Genomic DNA, 17,230 nt, shown 5'->3' with positions numbered 1-17,230 from the left:
TTTTAGTAACTCTCAAAATTTATCTTACTTATGAGAAGAAAGATTGAAAAACAAAGACATTCAAACCCTCCCTTCATGCTTAAAATGCTTAATAGAGAGCAACATAAAAATGAGAGAAGCTGCATTTATGTCAGGGCATTGTGTGTGCTAATAAACCTTAATGGTCCTGACCAGTCCCAGCTGGAGTTTCCACCTACACTCTCTGCTCCTAGGCCCAGCAGCTCTATTTAAGCTCAGCCCTGGGCCATCAGTCTCTACCTGAGCTGGTCTCCAGACATGCGCATGCCCATGCCTGTGCTCCTGCCCAACCTTGAGAAGAAACCTATGAGATTACAATAGAGATATTATTTGAAACCTGGAATTGTCAGCAGATAAAAAATGCTAGGCATACTATTGACAATAGGCTTACATATCAGTATATGAAAATTTAAAAGTGATATTTAAAATGTAAAAGTTAAATAAAGACACATTTAATAGAAAATGCAGCAACTTTTTATTTTAGTTCCCTTTTAGGTCAAGCTTTAAAAAGCTTTTTAGGTTCTTCCATACGCATTTTGGAGACAAGTTGACGACTTACTTAGACTACTTTCATGAAAACTGAATTTCAATTGAATATGCCATTCAAGTGAAATATTTCCCATAGCTGTACCTGATCTGGCTATAAATTCTTTGGCAAGCGTATGTGTGACAGCAGGATGTTTACTTTACAGAAAAGCAGCTCCAGCACTGGCCTGAGAATGGAAAAACAGGAGTTTAGCAGCTTGATAAGGCCTGGAATGAAAATTCTATCAGTAAATCATGGAAATCATGGTCAAGATATCTTCAGAAATAAATACACAATTCTCAGACTGAGTAGCATCTCTAGTCGAAAGTTTCTATAAAGTCCTGTGCAAATACTGATGCCAGATTCAGAGTAGTTAGTGAATGCAGCTAAGTAACTCTAAAGATGATAAAGATATCTCATGAAATAACAAGACCAAAGCTAAGAACCAGGGCAAGTCACACAAACAATGCCTCAGAGTGCAACAAAATCTGATCTGGGATACTATTTGAAATATGACTTATTTTGGGGGTTTGAGAACTTTGAACTTGCAGTTAGGCCCCAACTCTTCATCTTAGATATAGACAGTTATGAAAATGACCCTTTAATACCATGTTTAACAGTGCTTCTTGTACAGGTGAGGCATCAGGTTTTTTTTATTTGTCCTTCCTTCTGATCAACTTCTAGGCAAAGAGATGAATCATTAAATTGCTGGAAAAAAGACCTCTGAACTACACACCAAAGAGACTGACTGCAGTCCCCAGGGCAGTTATAGCACATATCCTGCTGGAAGGTATACCTAGCACAAGGACAGGATGGTGGCTGAGAATAGCTGTCATAGATTTATGAAGGGAAAATCATGCCTGACTAACCCAACCTCCTTCCATAAGGAGATGACCAGCTTAGGCAAGTGCAGCAAATGTTGTTTATCTTAACTTTAGCAAGGTCTTTGATATGGTTTCTGTGGTGTTCACAGTATTATCATTAAAATGCTGAGACATGCTTTGGTTAGATGTATTATAAAGTGAGTGGAAAATTGTCTGTACCACGAGGCTTGAAGGGTTGTGATCAACAGTATGAAGTCTGGCTGGAGCCTGGTTACTAGCACCGCTCCTCAGGAGTCAAGATACAGCTGCTGATACTACTTAAAGCATCTGGGCACAGATGATGGGGCAGAGGGCCACACTGGAAGTTTGAGGAGGACCCAAAAATCTGGGTGCAGGTGATTCGTAAAGCTGTTGTTTAAAGAAAACTCAACAGGTTAGAAACATGGGCTGACTTCTGACAACGTTCAACAAAGGCAAATGCAATGTCATACAGCTGGTGACAGAGTAACACCATGTAACAGCACAGGTTGAGGCCACATGGCAAGGCAGCAGACCTGCAGAAGTCGACCTGGGTTTCCAGTGGATGGCAAGTTGACCTTGAGTCAGCTGTATGCCTTGTTGCAAAGCTCCCTAGTATTGCTGTTTGCCTTACATTAGAAAAAAAAAAAAGTGAAGGGAAGTGATTCTTCCCTTCTATTCCAGCACTTGTGTGACCACATCTGGACACAACTGGGATCTCCACTACAGGAAGGAGACTGACACACTGGAGCAAGTTCAGTCATGGTCCACCAAGATATTTCGACCACAAAATATACAGATGACCTGGGGCTCTTCAGTCCTAAAAGTGTGGGAGGGGTAAATCTTATCACTATTATAAATTATCTCATAGAAATGCCTAGAAATGAGGGAACCGAACTCTTCTTCCAGATGCATACTGACAGCATGAGAGACAACGGATATAAGTTGCCACAAATTAAATTTAAACTAGATATTGGGAGACACTTTTCCAAATGGGTAGTCAAACATTGGATCAGTTTGCCCAGAGAGCTTGTGGGATCTCCATTGTTGAAGATGCTCAGAATTCAACTGGACAGGGTCCTGAGCAAGCTGACCTAAGTTGGGCTTGCTTTGAGCAGGGGTTTAAACCAGAAAATTTTCAGAAGTGGCTTCCAAACAAAATTACTCAATAGGTCTAAACCTATGCAATGGAATTAAGAGAAATGCTGAGTCGCCATCACTGGAGATATTTAAAAGATGTGTAAATGTGGCGCTTAGGTACATGGTTTAGGGGTGGACTTGACAGTGTTAGGTTAACGTTTGGACTTGATGATCTTAGGGCTCTTTTCCAATGTAAACGATTCTATGATTATATGATTTTTGACTTTTTTAGCGTCAAAATAGCAAAACTAACTTTGCTTGAATGAATGCACCAGTATACGCTCAAGGCCACCCAGTTGAAAAACAGCTTGGTAGAAAAGGCCCTGGGCGTGCTTGTGGACACTAAATTGAACAGGAACCAGCAATGTGCCCTTGTAGAGAAAAGGCTGATGGTATCCTGGGCTGCATTAGGGAGAGCATTGCCAGCAGGTTGAGGCAGGTGATCCTTCTCCTCTGCTCAGCACTGGTGTGGCCGCACCTGGACTCCTGTGTCCAGTTCTGGGCTCCCCAGTACAAGAGAGACAGGGACATAGTGGACAGAGTGCAGTGAAGGGCCACCAAGATAAGTAAGGGATGGAGCACCTGTCCTCTGAGGAAAAGCTGAGAGATCTGGGACTGTTCAGCCTGAAGAAGAGAAGGATCAGGGGGATTTTATCAAAATGTATCAATATCTGTAGGGAGGATGCATGGAAGACAGAGCCGGGCTCTGTTCACTGGTGCCCAGTGACAGGACCAGAGGCAACAGGCACAAACTGAAGCATAGGCACCTCCCTCAACACCAGGAAACACTTTTCCACTGTGAGGGTGACCAAGCACTGGAACAGGTTTCCCAGGGAGCTTGTGGAGACTTAATCTTCAAGAATATTCAAAAGCTGTCTAGACATGGTCCTAGGCAACCGGCTCTAAGTGTCCCTGCTTGAGCAGGGGGGCTGGACAAGATGACCTCTAGAGATCCCTTCAACCCCAACCATCCTGTGTGATTCTGTGTGTAAATTAAGATGTTTGAATGGGTACGAAAGACCTGATAAGGAGTCCTTATAGAAAAAAAACAAAAGACTTCTGTGAAAAAGAAACTAACTGCAAAAAGAAACAAGTTTCTCTGTACTGGAAATGCAACGCATTGTCAAAGAAATGGAAAAGTATTGGAGATAGAAAGAATGCAACATGGATAAGGATAGTTCCATTATATGCAAAATATCAAACAGTTCTGGGAACACAGACAATTCAACATTCACTGCAAAGGAAAAGTAGAAGAAGCTTTTGCAAAATTTATCATTAGACTGTAAAATGTGCTGCAAAGCTCTCACTAGTCTTGTGTTATATTATCTTGACACATTACCGTATTCAAGCCCTTACCTGTGTTACGAGCTATGTGTGCCAAATTAAGTCTCCACATTTGTACGCTAGTAACCAATGCACATTACAGGTCCCAGGAACAAATTAGCTTTCCGTGTAACTACACAGAACTATTAAAAAACATTAAGTATGTGTTTCAAAAATCAAGAACTGAGACATCAAAATACTTTTCCGCCCTAAGACGCAAGGAACCTGCTGGTATCCAGTGGTCTCCAGAAGTGCTGTAAGGACCTTTCCTGCTCCTTCTATTTTAAGTCCAGTTGTGTGATGAACATTATCAATGCACTCCATTGTACAACAAAGAACTATATCATGAGGTAACATGAATAAAATGATATACTAACCATAGCAGTATACAAAAGCTTTTCTGAGAAGTATGCCAGTTGCTAAATTTTTACAGGTAACGCAGGGCTGTTTCAATTATCTACAGGTATTTCCCTGATATGACATATTCCTCTAAGTACCTGCCTGCTAATACGCTTAAATTCTCTCAGCTTCCCTGCCTTCAGCATATATTTAAATTTGTATTTACATCACCTTTATAGCATTAAAAATATACACAAAATCTCCTTCTTAAGGAATCTTTCCATAAAGTCATTCTAAGATACTTGAGGTTATTCATAGCTTTCTATTTCACCAGACGTACCAAAGTTGAGGAAGTTATATTTTATAGGACAGAGAGACATATTCTCCTTTTATATGCTCCTTCAGTCTGCTGACATTCCATTACCTACTATTTGAACCAGTATGAGAGAACTAGGAAGACTTTCTACAGTTTATTCTCTTTTATTATTTAAATTTTTCATAACTATATCTTTCTACAAATACTAGAGGGTAAAAGAGCTTTCATCGTCTACTACTCAAAGTAAACCTTTCCCAGAGAATTTATGATTACTGGCATTAATCTATTTAATACCTAATGATGTTAATGATGGAACTCTTTTGTCTCAATTATATACCCCATCATCAAAACATTTATTATTCCACATACAGGACCATTTTCTCATTTAGCTATATCATCCATCAGTTTTCTGTAAATATTTTCAGAAAATGTAGAATTTCAATTGAATTCTCAACGTAGGATATGAATATTGGATTAATTATAAGTATCATATGTTGACATTTTACATTTTCCAATAACGTTTACACCATGGAAAAGAAAAGGAGGTCTGTTCAGACATGGCCATGGAAGCGAGAAAAAGGAAAGTAAAGATGTACTTAATTTACACTCAGAGAATTCAGCCTTTTTTCTTACCTGAGTACCCAAACAAGCAACCATCATGTGAGTGAGAAGTTTAGCCGCAAACATTGCACACCTGGTGCAGAAAAGGTGGGAGATAATAGCCAAAGTGAAACCTACACAGAAACAACAAAAACAAAAAAAGGAAATTTAAAGCTTAGGCCAATAAACTATGTTAGATAAGAACAACAATGCTGGATCTCTTGAAGGTGCAGATCATTAAAAACCAAAAAAAAACCCAAACCTTACAGAGAGAATATGTTCACTTTGGTTCACACTGGGATCACTCATTAATTTGTTACTGAAGTACTAACATCTGTTTAACTATTTCATAGGCTTGGGAGCTAAAATAATTGCATAATGTAAACAAGTCATTTTTGCAAAGTTTTTTTTTAATTTCGGCATGATATGGATGATTGTCATAACAGCTAAATATAAAGTAAACGTAGCTCTTCAGCATTCATAATACCACATCCAAAAATGCTTTTAGAAACAAGTAAATAAAAAATTGCCTCCAGCTGGGTAGCATTTCTTTAGGAGACAGTTATAACCTTCTAAATGCCAGTCTCCTATTTCATCTGTGTTCAGCATAGAAATCTATTACAGCAGTACTCAGACAGAATAACACCACTTTTAATTTCACTAATTCATTGTGAACATGGACAGAACAGAAATGGGAAGGGCCCCTTACCTACCAGTAACTAGTTCTTGGAAGAAGGACCCTGGGAAAGATGAGCCATTAAGGAAAACACTGCTAAAGCTCATGTAGAGTTAATTGCTTGTGCACTTCCACACCCCAAGAAAGGCAGGAATTTGGATACTTAAGGCAGATCTTTTATTCTTTCTTGAGACAGACTGATTGCTCAATTCCAAGTATTTGTAAAATATGAATTAAATAAATCATTGCAGAAAGAATTATTTCTAAACCTTTCAAAAATTAGCTACTGATATTTATACAACTAGCTACATAAGAAAACATTGGCAATAACAATATGCTATTTCACTCTACTGTGCTATTTTTCTTTTTTTCTTTTTTTTTCTTTTTTTTTTTTTTTTATTCTTCACACCTAGATGGAGATGTTAGAGAAATAAATAATATCCTTGTAGCTCTTAAATCTGAAGCAATTTGTTAATCACTAGATTTAAATATATATAATCACATAAGAAAACACCTTCAACCAGCCAAAGAAGCTGAAAGGCATTGCAGTTATATTCAAGACAAACCCTTAACCAGGCTAAACTGTTCTAATTTTAAAAATACATTCTTATGACACGTGACTATAGTAAACAACTAGTGCTGAACAAGGACCTGTAGTTCTTTATTGCTTCCAGTTCAGCAAAATATTTCTCTTAGCTTCAGTTTCTACAGCATACTGGCTTACTTTGTATTGCTTTTTTCTTCAGTTTCTATAGCATTTTGCATTTTATGGCATATTTGTCTCATCAGTTTACTTTTTTTTTCTGTAAACCAGTAATTACATCTGTTTATTATAGTTTGTCTTTTTTTTCTACTTTCACCAACACAATCTAAGTTAGAAGCTTAACAGTATTTTAAAATCTGCTTATTTTTATCTGCTAAAAAATTCTTTCATTATTGTTAAATAGAAGAATCAACTTGTATGAAGTTGGTGAAATCTAGAGGGTCTTCTTCTCTTTCTTTGTCTTCTTTTTTATAGCTGAGGTTTTAAAACAATTAAGGAGCCTAACTTCAGTCTGCTAGGGCAGTTATCTGGGAGGTGATAAACAGGGGATTTAGATGCTTGCACTCTTTTTGTTACTCATACGGTGATGATCTAGTATAGAATTCATAAACCTCACAAGGAGCAGACCCAAAACCCCATTTAAGTGCCTTAAGGTTAGACTAAGAATCCCTTTAGCATGTTCACTTAGTGACCCTGTTACTCTTAGGTTCCTGCTTGCAAAATGCTTGTCAACACAAGAAGAAGAATTTACTTTCATCCAGGATTGCCTGCAACATAATAGTGAACTGACTGCAGTGTGAAAGGTACAATTTCCATGTCCTTCAGAAGCCAAGTGGAGTTTAAAACTTAGATCTCCTACTTCCTGTCTGACATTTTGGAACTTCTGCAAATGCTATCGTGGCTGTCAATGAAGTGAGTCATGATCCTCATAGGTTACACTCTTGGGCTTCTCCCAAGATGTTAGGCACCACATAGGCAGCAGAGTGTAATGGAGCTCTACACATGTGATATGGAATCTATCTTCCTCAAGTTATCACTTCTGAGTGTAAATTGTCAACTAAAATCGTCAAAGACATTTCAGGCTAGGTAGAAAAGTGTCTGAAAAATTTGACAAAGAGGACAACTGTACTGCTGCTAGAGACACAGGTGAATTTAGGATTTTCAAGTTTCTTCCCCCAAATGAATGATATATTTCTCTTTTGTATGGTTCAATAAAACACCATAAGGACATATATTTCTTTGCTGGACTTTTTCTCAGTGGCAAATTTGTCAGTGTGCAAATATCAGACCAGATGGCAACTTTAATACCATGAAGTTCGTTAACATTCCTCCAATACCACTCCAAATAAAAAGATTGTCATCAGTTACTAAAATCATTAAAAATCAATTAGTCTTACTGGTCGTCAGTTGTTATTAATGAGAAAACTGTCTTAAATCAACTGACCTGAAATGCAGATGAATCCAGAAGAGAAAAAAGCTTCATTGTATGAAGACAAGTTATCTGTTTGGGCATAAACTGCATAAATGGACATATGAGAACAAGAGCATTCCACATAGTCTGACGTGTCATCCACCACTTTGCAGAACCCGCTATCTGACAGCCAGCTGCAAACCAAAAGATTCACAAAGTTAGAAATGGACTTCTGTAATTTATATGGTAAGCAGGCTTGAAAATTGTTGTTGTATCTCTGAAATACCAGGTTTTCTAAACTATCACATAGTTGTTTTGTATAATCTTTCAGGTGCAGTTCTCAGAATAGCATATATATATGAAATTAAAATATTGTTTATAGCTTTTTTTACTTTTATGATTAAAAAATTTGTAAATTTATGATAATGAACATTTTTTTCCACTAGAGAATTTTTTGTGTCCATGTTTTTAAAACTTCTGCAAGATTTACAGGTCTGTCTGACTTTTCAAATAGTTTGTTACTTAACTTGCACAATACCTTACCCCATTGTGGAGAACACTTCATTTTATACTACTATTTGTTGTTTTGAAACTAAAATTCATTTTGTGTTTTATTTCAGTATTGCTGAACTCATTTTGAAAAAGGACAGGTGACATCCTAAGCCATTTCTAGTGGAAATCACATCTGCTCTGTGATATAATGTCTACATAAAAAGAGAGCATACAGGTAAATTCTGCTGCATCTCCTTTCTGAAGAGAAATAGTTTACATCAGTGACAGACTGATATAATCTAGTCAGTCTAATGAAATCATATCTAAACCAACTAGATCTCAGCAGGATATAGAACATAATTCTCTCCAAATTAACTTATACTTTGTGTTCAAATAATGGGGCATTGAAGAGCATACACAGAAAACTTTATTCCATGGTTTGCAATGGTATGAGTAGCAACAACAATGGAAAATGATCAGCAGTTCACCATTTCTTCTAAAAACCAGGAGACATCAACTTAAGCTAGTAGCAGCAATATTAAAAAAAAACAACAGGAGATGGCTTTTCTGTCAAAAAGAAATAGCCCTATAGAGATCATTGTCAAAAGACGTGCTAAAATTCTGGATGGTACAAGGAAAGACTAGACAAAATTTGTGGTAGACAAATCATTTGGGGTATGGAATTAGCTCACAGAGTCACTGAAGAGTATAGTATTAGGGGAACTACTACTTATGCTTGTCCTGATCTTACTCTTCCCTGGGCATTTACTTTTAGCCACTACTGGAGACAGGATACTGGTCTAGATAAATCTCTAGTCTGGCTCTTGCCAGGTTTTTTGGTTCACTTACACAGTGTCTTTCACAGACCCAAAGAAAAGAACAGATATTAGCAAATTAGGAACATTCTGAGCCAGTGACTTGAAGCAATACCAGAGATGCAGTTTAATTTTTTCTTTTGTAAGAATGGACTTGAAGTGTTGTTTGATAACAATTGTAAAGATTGCAAAGTCATTAATATTCATGAAGAGATGCAGCTCTGGGATTTATGGCCTGTCAGTGTTGCCTAACACATCATTACATAATCTAAATGGTATTTTGGTGAAAAAAGTCAAGAGTAGAAGTCTGAGAAATGTCTGAGGTAAAATAACTACACATTTTATTATATGGAAAGTTTTATGTGCTGGTACAAAGGCCAGAAAAGTTAAGGAAAAAAGACAGATAGGAAATGGATCAATTTTATACTTGCAAATGATCTCATCGGAGTTATCACATCTTAGACAAATGCACAGGTGCACAGTAGAAACTGGAAAACTAAACAGATTAATAAAATAACCTTTCAGCAGCTTGATTCCAGAGGAGACATAGAGACTTTTGTGGAAGAATTCGATTTCCTGTAGCATAAATCCGATAAATGACTTCATTGCTGTCTTTCAAAGGGTGTGAACTCCGACCCTTCAAACTCATAGAAAAAACCTGAAACAACACACACAAAGTAAACACAAATTTAATATTAAAATTCAACAGTCAGTGCTCATTTTAATCAGAGACACACACAAAAATGTTCACATTATGTTAAATACATTTAAGGTGTTTTGAGCAATATCTAAATTAAACTAATTTCTTGAAAAAATAAATTGCATTATCTTCAAACCTTGTTCTTCAGGGCAAGTTCTTTATCTCCAGTAAAGAACCACTGCTGACTGCTGTATTCTGTGAACTGTACAGATTCACAGCTCTCTTCTTGAGGAGGCGATAATACAACAGAGACCTCTAGTAAATGTTCAGGTACTTGAATAGAATCCCCATCCTTTCCATCAAATCTGTGTCCATTGATTTGCTGAGGAAACCACTTGTGAGCCATTATTGAAATGTATGGGCAGCTGTCAAGGATATTTTTACCTCTGTTGAAATGGAAAAGCAATAGGACTGGTAAGTGGAATTGAGCTTTCGCTGTTCTTCACAGAATGACTCTAAGGTGTATTTGTAATTAATACTTTATTGCTCCATCATTTTTAGGCTTTATGACATTTAACAGACAGACAGTTTCAGTTTCTCTGGAAAAAGAGGGGCTGAATTATTGTATACTTCAGCTTCTCCATTTCCCCTCTGGGTTTTGCTCTCTGCAACCAAAACCCCTCCATGGTAAACTAGGTTATGATAATACTCATCTGTATAACTTGATGTAGAGATGACTCTACAAGAAGGAGAGGCATTAAAATGGATGATCTTGCTTTACTTCTTATTCTCAACAGATGATGCAAAAAAACTTGGAATAAACAATTTGAACTTTCAAGTTCTGGACACTGTTCAGGTGAGTGCTGATATGCTATTTGCTGTCTTTTGGCTGAGATGGGCTTCATACGCCCTACGACTTAGGAAATGGCAAGAAAAGTTACATCTCCAAAAGAAGTGAGATAGAAATCTAAACCATGCTGATTTTCTGAGGGAAAAACAAGTTTGTTTTTTTTTCTAAATTCATCTACCAGTTGCTTAATAGACTCACAGTGGGAGAAACCCACTGTTTAACATCGTCTGTCTGATAAAAGCATGTTATCTATTTCTGCAGTCACCTATTTCCCCTGCCCATTAGCCCGACCACAGGGTATAATGCACTTGCAGACAAAACTAGCAATTTGAAACTACATCTAAAAACTATGAGTAGCTTTTAAAAATTTTTGAATAATATTCAAGTGAGCAAAACCAAGCACACAGAAATTACAAAATGCCAGTAGAAATTTTGGGTTTCTTATTCTCTAAGTCTTAGAACATTGCTCTCCATCATGCCAATTACATATTATTTTTTTAGTAAGATTAATGAATCCTTTTCCAGGCAGTATTTGAGCTAAATGTGAATTAATACATCCCAGATCTCCTGACTCCTACTCCCACAGCTATCCCGTATCTGTGTACCAGTTATTTGTGACACCAGCTCATAGTGCCAAGATAGTGCTTCATAAGATTGTGACAGTGCAACACATTTTCATATATGCAACATATTAGATGTTAGACAAGTCCCTCTTTCTAAAAATGTCATTTAAATTTTTACTGTATTGATAAGTTGTCATGTATTTCCAAAACATATTATGAACTCAAGTTTACTAACCTTTCTCCTGGTGATCCACATGTTATCCCAGTCAACAGGGAAAAAGCAAACTTCTCGGTGACCTCAGCAAGCACACTATATCCTCGTGTGTCCTCGCGTTTTGGGCTAGCCAGAGCACAGAGTATCTCATAGAAAAGACTTCTACTTTTATCAGTGAGTAACTGTTTTTCACCTACACCTGCAACCTAATAAGAGGAGAAGAAATCAAACAGCATTTTATGCACAGAAGTCTGCTTATTACATTTCCTCATAAAATGAACATTTTATCCCAATGTTCATTCTGAAGGTTCAGAATATTTTTTCCACCTTCCAATCACCGCTGCCAAGGCATGAGGTGCAGTCTATGTCAAAACTACATAAAGATATGCTTACTAATAGGGATTTGATTATTAAAGAAACTATGTGGCATTTTTTATTCTTTCACAAATCAAAGATTGTTGAGCCCTGAGATTTTTTGACATTATTTTCTCTGTTTTCTGTGTCAAAATGGCAACACACAAATGAATTGTTGTTCATGAATATTGTTATACTGCTTTGTGTCTACGTATTTCAATATTTTCCAGCTCCTGTGCATTAGTCCACAAGCCCAGCAGAGCCAGAAAGCCATAAAACTAGTCCCAGAGTTTTCATAGAATTTAGTGGAATGCTACAATGCTAAGCTTCCCTGCCAACCCGATTCCCAAAGCTACTGCAGGAAAAAAGACAAGCTGCGTGCCTGGTTAAGAGTGCAGCAGACTCCAGCTGGCTCTGGTATGACTTGCTTGTGTGCTGACTGCAGTTACCTGTGAAGATACGAGTAAACCTTGGGCCTTACACTCTTATGCCAGGGCTGAAACCAACAAAGATGTGGCCTGAGAATCACAAAACCATAATAAGCCCTATGAAAGTATGGCACCATAGGGAAAATTTTGCACAGCAGAAAGTCTTGAGCTATAGGTACATATGTGAAATTAATACTGGTTGCTCTTTTCAACCTATTTGATTTTTGATTTTCTGCTACTATCCTAAATAGTGGCAGACAAACTTCTTCCCTGATTGTGGGACTTCACAATTTCCATTCTTATCTTTGCAGTCTGTGCACCCGAGTCACTCCTGTGGGTGCTAACCTTGATCTCATCACAGGCCTACGTGTTATTATACTCTTACTAAAGTCATTGGTCATTCAAGAAAGAGCAGAAAAGGTTTACCTTATCTATTATATGCATCACAGCAGTAAGCTGCTCTTCTGTGGTTTCCGTAGCCACTTTGACATTCAGATTCTGGAGGACTCTGTGTAAAATGGTGTCATCAAGAGGCTGATGCAGCTGATCAATCAGCCCCCAAACTGGCAAGGATTCCAAATCTGAGACAATGGTGACATTAGCAATACCATACATGTCATCTACTCTGGCACCGCCTGTGGGATTAGAAACTACAACCTGGAAACGTTTAGGAAATGGGTTTAAAGATCCTGTCTTTGGAGTCAGCGTCACATCCAGAAATGTATTTCTCTGTCCAGGTTCAAAAGTCAATAAACCTTCAGATCTGGCAAAATCTTGTCCTGCCACAGCTGGAAATATGAAGGTCCGACCAATAGGTTCAGGTTTTTGTAGCTCCTTAAAACAAACCAAAAGAGTTTTAGGTAACATTATGATAGATACAATTGTTCAAAACCAGTTGCTGTAGAACACACATATTTTAAATAGGTAAAATTTAAATGTGTAAAAAAGAAGTCTCTTTTCAAAATGCAGTTAAGAATGATATAACAGTTACATAAAATGAAATATCTCCCTGAAATAGCAATCTGTCACTTGTGGTTAGTGACAATTTAGGGGAAGAATTATATATATTGTCAATAGTAACCAGGATCCCTCTCTTTCTTTTCCAGAAAAAAAAATCACAAAGCTTTTCTGGGTGAACAGGTATTACAGAAATGTTAGCACATTTGTAGGGTGAATTCCAGAGGGGTTGATGTAAGTTTATGTCTGCAGCATGAAGTCCCTCAATTCAGGGTACAGGCAGGAATTACAGATACATAAAAACTAAACAAAAGCCAAGCAAAGGTTTTAGAAATCTGTGCCCAAACTAATATCAATTCATGATATTTTCAGTCCCAGTACAAATACTTAAAAGAACAATCCATTTAGGTCCAAAGGCAAAGCAAACACTATAGAATACACATGCAAGGCAGACAGATGAACTTATCTAGGAATGCTATATGGCCTCATTTCCCTGTGAAGCAGCACTATTTTTACCTTCCATGAGGTTTGCAGATACTGTTTCATTCTTCACATTCTTGCTCTTTTTGTCAGTTGCCATAACCTTGATATTATAATAAATATAATAAACTTTCCTTAAGTGGAAACTAACATTCTGAGCTATTATTCAAATGTATGATTTTTCAATAGTATCTCTTCATTTAATAAGTACAGATTGTATACTGACTCTTAAGTAATCTTGAAAAGGTCTCCTACTGTAAAAAACAAGGATTTTTATTTGTGAAATACTAGACCCCTTTTGAAAACATTTAGCTTTAACTAATAAAGTTTACTTATGGAATAAATCAGACATTTTTTGAGTTTGCAGGAGAATGTTGTAAATCAGTGTAGTGTGTATCTGTTCAGAATTGCTCTAGAACATGATCATATCATCTGTGCAAATTCCATTGAGAAGTTTCCTTTTGTTTATCCCTTCCAATTGAGAATCAGGAAACAGGGAAATAAGTGGTAATAAAAGCACTAGTGACAATAACAATATTTAAGAAACCTTTGTAGGAATGAGATAAACATCTGTTTCCAGTTAGCACCTCATGCTTCCTGTCTGCCGTGACCTCTTATTTTACAGGTACCAATAGTACCAATACTTTGGTACTTGGCCATGCACCCTCAAAACCTAAAAATGTCCAAAGGGTTATTATATAAAAAATACAAACAGATAAGGAATTGCCCCCTATATTTTAGCCTAAATATACACTGGATCGTAGCAATTTCTTCTCCATTTAACAGCTAAATTATAATGAACTCTTGGCTGGAAAGAATGTGAAAATTTCTTACCATACAATCTAACTAAAACACTGGCCAGCTACTGTATAATAAATGCATGGAAATACCACATAATCCTATGAAATTAAAATACATATGCATGCAATATAACAATAGAATGAAAAGCCTTTTATAATAAAGGGAGATGGAAGTACACTGGTCACACAATGCCTTGTTATAACAGCCCTCCCCCAAAATAATGCTTTTAGGTGTAAAATTCCGCATATTCAAGGTAGATCAGACTAAGCACTATTCCAATGTGATGGCAAACTTAGAGGAATCCCTCTTGCAGCCTGTGCCCTGATGTTGGAGGCACAATTATAAGGAAGTGGAGGGAATCATGTTTTTGCAGCTGTGTTACTTCTGCTAAAGGAGAATCTTCATCATCTGTCAATAATAATGAGGTACTCATTTAGAGATAAAAGGGTCAACAGTTAGAAGGGTCTGGTGTTACAGCTGTAAACATAACAAAAATGAATGGGGATGATAAAATTGACTACAGCACATAAGATTTTCAATCAGAGGAACAATTTTCAAGTTTAGTACTTCAAGAACATCATAGAATAAAATTTGATGAAACTTCTCTTTCTCTTTTCCTTAGTGTGCTCTGTGTATTAATAAAGTTGTGACCTAACACAGCAAGTTTATTGGTATCTGAATCTTGTAGTCATACCCATCATGATAAAAGGTTAATTTCAGAGAAAGAAGCCTCAAAAATTGGAGTCTCATAACAACCTTAGAACAAAGAAAGAAATATATTTAATGCCTGACGGACCATAGTCTTTGAGGTTACTGGGAGGTACTATGAGCAAAATCACGCTTGACGATGCAATGAAGACAAGGTCTTTTTACTAACAGAAAACCAAAGAAGCTAGACCATATGGGCCCAGCAAATGTTTGACTGTTTCCTGAAAGAATGCTAAAAGTACCGTCACATTTACTTTAGAGAATGAACAATGATTCAATGATAAACATAATACTAAATATAAGTTAAATTATCAAAATAATAATAAAAATCTTACCTGCAAGCTGTAGCTAACCATTGTGGTTACTGATGTACTAGAATCTCTAAGCACTTGCAAACTGATTAAAGTTGTCTTCCTGTGAGCCACAGCAAAACGAGATCCCACAGCAAAATATACTAAGCCACGAGGAGCATCACTTTCAAGGACTGTTATAAAAGCAAATCTGGCACTGCTGTTCAATGCAGCTCCCGTGCTTACAGCATACAGCTCAACAAAAAAATATGTTTCAAATTCAGGTACCTGTAAATGAGGGATGATTTTCATATCATTATAAGATCTACTAATTAGTTTCAGCTTTTTAAAATGTATGTATTATTTTGTATGCGCAATGGATTACCTGTACTAACACTTACCACAAGCGTGCTTCCTGAAATGTGCAATAAGCACAGTGAAGTATATCCTAACAATAATATTGCAACAGGCACCACTCTGTCATGTACAATAATGAAGTCTCAGGTTTTCTCATGGAACTTGTTGCAATAAAACAGCTATTTATATACTACATGTACTGTGGCTGTAAATTTGCCATAATACATAACAGTAAACTCTCCAAGAGCTCCATATTCCGGACTATGGATTTACATAGATGTACATCTTGTGAGGAATTTGCTCTTTCATTTTCTTTTTGCCTTACAAACGGGCATAAACACACCTAGTCACCTGTGGAAAAACTGCTTAAAAGTCTACGTATCCAGTTTTGAAACTGCAATTAATTAACTTGACTTTATGCAAGTACTGAACTCTGGTAAAGTTCTGAACAATATTTTACATACAGCCTTAGTGTTTAAACACTAACGTGTTTATGCAAGTTTTTACAAGTAAATCTCAGTAGACTTGAACACTTAACTGAAATTATCGAAAATCCCAAAGCTTAGAGACACTATCTGATAGAATTTTGTGAGGTTAAGACACAGAGAAATCTGTCAATCTGGAAAAACAGGCTATTGAATTTTAGTGTTCATATGTCAAAGAATTAGTGTAGTCAATTCTTACATTCTTAATGCTTGTTTATTGAAAATAAGGTAGCAATATTAAATTACAATATGACATGCTGCCTCATCTTTGATTTTGTACATACAATATAAACATAACAGGTTTAGAAATAGACATCTGATTACTAAGATTCCAGAAAAAAAATGGAAATGTTATTTGTACCTATTACATGCACTTGTGAATCAGCCAACTTACAAAAAAATTAGTTCTTTACAAGACAATAGCATTACAAAAAAACCACGATCATTGATGACAACTTTTTTATTAGTAAACATAGCTTTTTGTTTCAGCTCTGTATTTTTGGAAATTCTAGGAAAGCAGGATTCAGCTGTTAGCTAACAAAGTCAGTATAGCTGACTAAGTAAAACCTTCCAAAAGCTAGAATATGTCATACCATATGCCATAAAAATGTAAAATATTTATTGAATGTATTTATAACATCATAATTTCATAATGTATTTGTTGCTAGTTTATAAGCTATCTTATGGAAGAAGAACTGGAAGAAGAATTAGGAAAAATTTGGGGGGCTAAATAGCATATATTTTTGAGTTGTTGTTAAGCAATTCTTTAAATGGAATGATCTTGATTAATTTATGACAGGCACAAATTCACTGGAATGCTATAGGGAACTTTAGGCTTCCATTAGCACCTGTTAGAGTGGCACATGCTTGTGCTTCATGTGGTACAACCACATATCTCTGCAGCTGCTGCACTGCTGTCATTAAATAATGATATCACTCCTGTGGACTAAACAGGTTCAAAATCCCAGTTTATTCAGCAAGGCAGCCTGTGTCCCACTCATGTATATATTTTATTCATTGGGTCTGTAATGTAAAAACATCTGAAGATGAAGAAGGAAAAT

General features: G+C 36.6%; 1 protein-coding gene across 1 annotated transcript in view; it reads right to left on the bottom strand.

The window, feature by feature from the left end:
- ADGRV1 (adhesion G protein-coupled receptor V1) overlaps positions 1 to 17,230 on the bottom strand; it is a gene marked incomplete at both ends in the record, with an annotated part of 282,764 nt that overhangs the window by 153,564 nt on the left and 111,970 nt on the right. The window contains 7 exons of the mRNA XM_082336231.1: positions 5,138 to 5,238; positions 7,769 to 7,929; positions 9,561 to 9,700; positions 9,879 to 10,128; positions 11,331 to 11,515; positions 12,518 to 12,925; positions 15,373 to 15,615. Coding sequence (XP_082192357.1) covers positions 5,138 to 5,238; positions 7,769 to 7,929; positions 9,561 to 9,700; positions 9,879 to 10,128; positions 11,331 to 11,515; positions 12,518 to 12,925; positions 15,373 to 15,615 — 1,488 coding nt within the window. The remainder of the gene's footprint in view (positions 1 to 5,137; positions 5,239 to 7,768; positions 7,930 to 9,560; positions 9,701 to 9,878; positions 10,129 to 11,330; positions 11,516 to 12,517; positions 12,926 to 15,372; positions 15,616 to 17,230) is intronic.

The sequence above is a fragment of the Platalea leucorodia genome (assembly GCF_965183815.1).
Source record: "Platalea leucorodia genome assembly, chromosome: Z".
In the NCBI taxonomy this organism is placed as follows: Eukaryota; Metazoa; Chordata; class Aves; order Pelecaniformes; family Threskiornithidae; genus Platalea; species Platalea leucorodia.
Note: the sequence above shows the minus strand (reverse complement) of the source record. Positions and strands in the feature narration are given on the sequence as shown.